Source organism: Talpa europaea, assembly GCF_964194135.1.
Source record: "Talpa europaea genome assembly, chromosome: 12".
NCBI lineage: Eukaryota > Metazoa > Chordata > Mammalia > Eulipotyphla > Talpidae > Talpa > Talpa europaea.
Window position 1 is genome coordinate 10346983 of NC_140079.1, and position 6108 is coordinate 10353090.

The window sequence follows — 6108 nt, forward strand, 5'->3', positions numbered from 1 at the left end:
TTGTTCATCCGTTCATTCACTGGGCAAATGCCTTCTTATCCATTAAGTGCTGGTGAGCCAGTGGGAAAGACAGACAGCCTCTCCACTGGAGCGGCCACATCCCCAGACTGGACCAGGCTTGTTTACATGCCCCCCCCCTCCCCCGGGGAGTGTTCTCTACCAGCACCACCAGCAGTAATAAAAATGGCAGCATCAAATACCCCCAGTAGTGGCAACTCCGGTCACTCCACAGCATTTGCTCCCAAGCCCAGCGCAGCCCAGCCCAAGTGCTGTGTCTTATCAAAGAACCTAAGTTCAAATCCCAGGCCCTTTTCTAGCTGTATCCTTGGACAAGGCCTTAGCTGGTTTGTGCCTCAGTTTCCCCAGTTGTAAAATGGAGATAATAGTCCCGCTCTCCTTGGCCCAGCGCCAGGTCTGGTATACAGCAGGTGCTCAGTAGATGTTCCCTGTTACATCCGGCTGATGTGGGTAGGCCCTGTGCCCGCATACGCATGAGGACTGGGGGGTAAAGGCACTACTAGCCACGCTGCATTTAACTCCTTAGGGCCTGGCCCTTGCAAAACACAGACAAATGGAATGCAAACCTCACGCAAATAACCGCAGGATGCTGAGCCCCGAGCGGCCTGCACCGCCCCGAGGTGCGCGCCTGGGGGCGCCCGGCACCCCGCGGTCACGGTGGCGTCCGGGCGCTGACCGGGTCCAGCCTGGCTTTCAGCGCGCCGTGTAAATGTTTACGCCTGGCGGGCGGCCAGGCCCTGCGCAGGCCGTCACCCCCGGCCGGGTGGGGGAATGTAAACGCCGGGCGGGGAGTGGCTCGGGCGGCGGCGGGCCGGTGCCCCTGGGTTACCCAACCCTGACTGTGCGCCTGAGGTCGCGCGCCCAGGCAGTCACAGCACGCAGTCACCGCGTCCTAATGGGGTGGGGGTGGGGTTCGTGGCATTAGGGGCGCCCTGGGGGAGGGGCAGTCTGAGCTGAGACTGAAGGCGGAATTGGGGGTGGGGAGAGCGCCTGGGTGGAAGGTCCGGCTTGTTCAAAGAGGGGGGTCAGTGCAACTGGGTCCTTCGCTGCCCGCTTCTGGGCATCAGTGTGACTGTCTGGAGGGGACACCAGGGCTCAGAGGGGCGCAGCCAGGCGCTCCCAAGGACAGCAATGGGTCGGGAACAAAATCAGCCCCAGGGCCGCTGCCTCCCAGCAGGGTTTCTCCAGGCCACCCTTATCCCACAGTGCCCCCTGCTGGGGGTGCGCGCACCTCCTGTCTCTTTGCCCCAAACTCGCTGGGCTTCAGCCGTCCCCGGCCCTGAGCTGCTTGGCCAGTGGGGCTCAGCCGCAGGGCTTTTGCACTAGCTGTGGCTCCTGCCTGAGATGCCATTCCCGCTGCCTCTCCAAGCCCTACGTGTGTGCAAGACTCAACTTCCAATCCTCTGGAAAACACGCTGGAACCCACAGAAAGGGGAGGCTTCGCTTCCCCTGGCTCGGTGCCCACTCTCTCCTTATTAGCATTTTTGCACGACTTTGTACAATGATTGATCGCTAAGCAGGGGTGGTTCAAATCAGGGGCTTCCCCGGGTCCCCAGTGCCTGGCCCAGTGCCCCCTGCCCGTTTGTTGCCTGACAGACCAAGAGGCCGTCTGGCTGACCATCCGGCGCCTGCAGGCCGAGGATGCAGCGTTGGAAGGCGGCGGCCCTGGCCTCGGTGCTCTGCAGCTCCGTGCTCTCCCTCTGGATGTGTCGGGATGGCCTGCCGCTCAGCCACCGCCTCGGACCCGCCCTGGCCCCCCTGCGCCGGCCGCCTCGCACCTTGGACGCTCGGATCGCCCGCCTAGCCCAGTGTAAGCCCTGCAGCTCATCTTGGGTCGGATACCCCCAGCCCGGGGGCGGCCATGATGGTGGCACTTGGGACGGTGGATCGAGGTCAGAGGCTTTTTTTAGATGGGGTAGAGGGAGGGTGCAAATCCCCCCAACGGCCTGGCATGGGTGGCGGGATGGTTGCTGGGAACTGGGGTCTTTCGGCTCAGCTGTCACAAGGAATTAGGCTCTTGCTCGAAGGGACCAGGGGGCCAGATGGAGATTAGGCCTGGGCATCCGGCCCGGGGTGGCCCCCGCAGCTCAGCGGTGGGGGGTGAGGAGAGAGGGAGACTGGTCTGAGGCGCCAGTCATCTTCCTGGGTGGACAGGGATCCAGGCAAGGGAGAGGCGGAGAGAGCTCCAGAAAGGAGAAGCGACGTGGAGAGAGAAACAAGACAAGGGAGGCACAGAGGGGGCAGAGACAGGAAGGTGAGAGACGAGGGAAAGGCGGGAGGTGAAGGGAAAATGCCCACCCCGGGGCATAGCCAGCTCACCCAGTCGCCCCCGGTGCGTGCCCTGCCCAGACTGTGCGCGCATGGGCCCCCCCTCGTGAGTGTGCGTGTGCACGCGTCCACGCCGGGGGCTGGGCTGTGGGTGTGTGCGTGGCCCACGGGGACGGGCCTTTCTGGGCCGTGTGCGCTGCGTGGCCCTGCTGGCCCGCACGGTCCTGTCTTGCTTTCTCAATGGACGAGGGTGGCCCCAGACTCCACTTCCGCCTGCGACTCCCCCTTCCTCCTCTGCAGGCCACAAAGTCCTTCTTCCTAGGACGCTGGGCCCGAGCCTTGGGTGGGGCCCCCAACACTAACACTCCAGAACCTCGAGGCAAAGCAGAAATGGCGGAGTTTCAGGCACTGGGGTGTGTCTCGCCCATGGGTGGGTGCCTGCCTGTCCCGGGGCCCAGCCCTACTGGGGAAGGGAGTGGCCACTTAGATCCCAAAGCCCCAGTGTTCTGCGTCCTGGGGGCAAAGCGCTGATGGGGGAATTGGGCCTAGGAGGGCGGGAGGGAGGGAAAGAGGGGGTAGTGCTCAGCTCTGACGCGCCAGACCCTGTGCCTGGAGCCAGGTCCGCTGGAGGGAGTCGGGGGGCAGATACACTAAGATGACTCACTGTTGCACTGAAATTCAAATTAACGGGGCATCTGTATTTTATAGGGCACTCTGCCCCCTAATAACCCTAGATACACACCTTTTGGGAGCGTGCACACTAAATGGTGGACTCTGAGGCACCAGCAATAAGCTGGGCTCCAGCCTCACCCCAGAGCACAGCCCTGGCCAACCTGGACTTGGAAAACTCTGGACCAGCTGCTCAGTCTCCACCTTCTGCCTCTCCCAGCCCCATCCAAAACCCGGCTCCGCAGGCCTCCTTGAGCAGACAGAGACACTGAGGCACATGCCCTCCCTGGAGCTGTGCAGGACTGACAGAGGAGCTAGGCTCAGCATGTGGATGTGTCTGCTTTCGGAGAGGAGATGTGGGGAAAGTCACCCCCCAGGGTGACAGACAGCCCCTCCCCCTTGGGCCTCCCAGTGAGTTATTTCTTTTGACTTGCCAGGTGCACCAGCCTTAGGGGCAGGCGGGGGCTGAACTCAGGATTTCCTCTCCCACCAGCAAGCGTGCCTCCCACCTGCTCAGGGGCTGGGAGCGCTCTGCCTGCGGTTCCACCAGCAGCGCGGCCTGCCACCCCTGGGGCTGCGGAGGATTGTGGCAGGACCACCTGCTTGGGAAATAAATTGAGGCTTCGTGGTTCTGGGAATCTGTGACTTGGGGCACCTCCTGGCAACTGCAGGGCAGGAGGGTTTGACTTGGGTAAAACTTGGGTGCATCACGGACCAAGAACGCTGTATGGACTTGTCTCTGCTAATTGTGTGGCCTTGGGCAAGTCTCTGCCTTTTTAAGTGCCCGCTTCCTCACTCGTGATGCAGGGGTGGCCCCAACAATAGCTGCTGCCACCCCATGAGGTGGCATCCCCACACTGGCCTTGGGGCCTGCTTCTCCTTTGCATTTGGCAAAGTCCAAATGCCCCTCCACCACAACGGCATCCACTGTTGTGTTGGACGGGCGCCTCCAGACTGCCCGTGTGCAGAAGATGCTGTTGAGGCCCTGCGACTCTTAATTAACTGTACCAATTTGGCTTTTGGCATGGGGAAACAGACCCCCTGGGGGCTCAGAGAAGATGTGGGGACTCTGGCTGGGGACCTCAAATGTGATCTAGAGATCCAGGAAAGCTCAGCTAAATGGTGAGGGGCTGGGGGCATGGGAAGCAGCAGAGGGTGTGCCAGTGCCCTAGGGCAACCCAGAATTGGGGTGAATGCAGCTAGGGGCGCAGTGGGGATGGAGGTTTGGGATCACCACACCCACTGAGGAGCCCTCCTTTCTTTTCCCACAAAGGGGTGTGTTCAGCTCAGTGTAAAGGGGGAACACTCCCCAGAGCAGCCCTGCATGGCCATGGGGACCACAGAAAGTCTGGAATGTGCCCAGAGGGAGCGACACCATCAGCTCAGCTTAAGCTCAGGTTGGCTGGAAAGTGGTCCAGGGTACCCAGAAAGGGCGAGCCAGGTTCTGAGCAGCCCAGCATAGGGACAGGAGACAGAAGAGGGTGTTGGTTATCCTGGGGGTCCCTGCGTAGGGGGTCTAGACATGCAGCCCCACCCTCACTCCCTGGAGGGTACATGGACGGCGCAGCAGTCCTGAGCGCCCTGCAGGGACAAGGCAGCGGGCGCCCTGCTGGTCACTCACCCACCCTCGCCCTTTCTCTCCCCTCGCAGACCGCGCGCTGCTGCAGGGAGCCCCGGACGCCGTGGAGCTCCGCGAGCTGACCCCCTGGGCCGGCAGACCCCCGGGGCCGCGCCGTCGGGCGGGGTCCCGGCGGCGGCGCGCGCGCGCGCGGTCGGGGGCGCGGCCGTGCGGGCTGCGCGAGCTCGAGGTGCGCGTGAGCGAGCTGGGCCTGGGCTACGCGTCGGACGAGACGCTGCTGTTCCGCTACTGCGCGGGCACGTGCGAGGCGGCCGCGCGCGTCTACGACCTGGGGCTGCGGCGCCTGCGCCAGCGGCGGCGCGTGCGGCGGGAGCGGGTGCGCGCCCAGCCCTGCTGCCGCCCGACGGCCTACGAGGACGAGGTGTCCTTCCTGGACGTGAACAGCCGCTACCACACGGTGCACGAGCTGTCGGCGCGCGAGTGCGCCTGCGTGTGACGCTACCTCACCGGCCGGGCTCGACGGCGCTCCGCGCCCACCCCCCCGCGCCCCCCGCCGGCCTGGCGCCCCCCACGACGGACTGCCCGCGCGCAGGAGATGCCACAGGGGCGCGGAACTCTCGCTGTGCGGAGATAAAGTGTGGAAAATCAAGCTCGGGTCGTGATGCTGCGCACGGAGGGGCGCCCCCCTCATCTAGGGGAGGGGGCGCCCCCCTCATCTAGGGGAGGGGGTGCCATCGCCACCGGGGAAACAGGGGGGAGTGTGGGTGGCCCCTGCTCGGTGGTGCAAGGATCCCGGTTATGTTGGGGGGAAGGGAAGGAGAGGGTCCTGTTTATGGAGCGCAAAAAGGAAAGTGGGGTGCATGGGGCCGGTGTTGGCGAGGACCACGCTTCCCACCTCCCCCCACCAGTTCTGTGCCCCTCCGTGCCATGTCTCACCCGCACCTGCCCCCCACGCGTGTTGGCCGGGGGTGGGGAGGGAGCCCCAATGCAGATGAAGAGACTGAGGTCCTGGTGGGCCCCATCTCCCGCTTCTGGGGGAAGGGGAATCGGGCACATGAGCAGAGGCGTGGAGGGAGGGCCAGCTGGCCGCCTCAAGCTGATCAGCCCCATAACAGGGTGAACGCGGAGCCACTATCACCTTTCACCAGCTAAAAATACAGACATTTGCCCGTTTTCCCTGTGGGGATAAGTCTGGGGCGGATGCCAGCCCCCTCCAGCCAGAAACCTGGGCCTGCCTGACCACATCTGAATCCCCAGAGACCGAGGGGCCCATAAAATCGCTGGCCAGGGCCAGAGGGGGAATTTACAGCGAGCCCCACGGAGGATGGAAAAAGCTCAGCGTGGTGTTTATGTTTGTCCGTGGTGTCACCTTGATGCTTGGCAGGCTCTGGATAGCTCCGTGGGTTGGGTTCTCAGGGTCCTGGGGGCGGGGTTCATTGGTGGCAGGCCCCCCCCCCTCTGGGGAGGGATGCAAGGAGAGGCCTAAAGAGGGGTATGGTGAGCCAGAGCTGGCACCATGACCAGAGGGCATGGACCCCTCCCTTCCTGCCCCTCAGACTGGGAAGAGGGTTTCT

The 6108-nt window shown here is 63.7% G+C and overlaps 1 protein-coding gene across 1 annotated transcript; it reads left to right on the top strand.

Annotated features, from left to right (window-relative positions):
- Positions 1-1659: 1659 nt before the first annotated feature.
- Positions 1660-5030, top strand: NRTN (neurturin; the record flags this gene model as incomplete). Its single annotated transcript, XM_084250784.1, has 2 exons — positions 1660-1828; positions 4606-5030. The coding sequence occupies 2 exons, from the start codon at positions 1660-1662 to the stop codon at positions 5028-5030; spliced, it is 594 nt and encodes a 197-aa protein (XP_084106910.1).
- Between the last annotated feature and the right edge of the window lie 1078 nt (positions 5031-6108).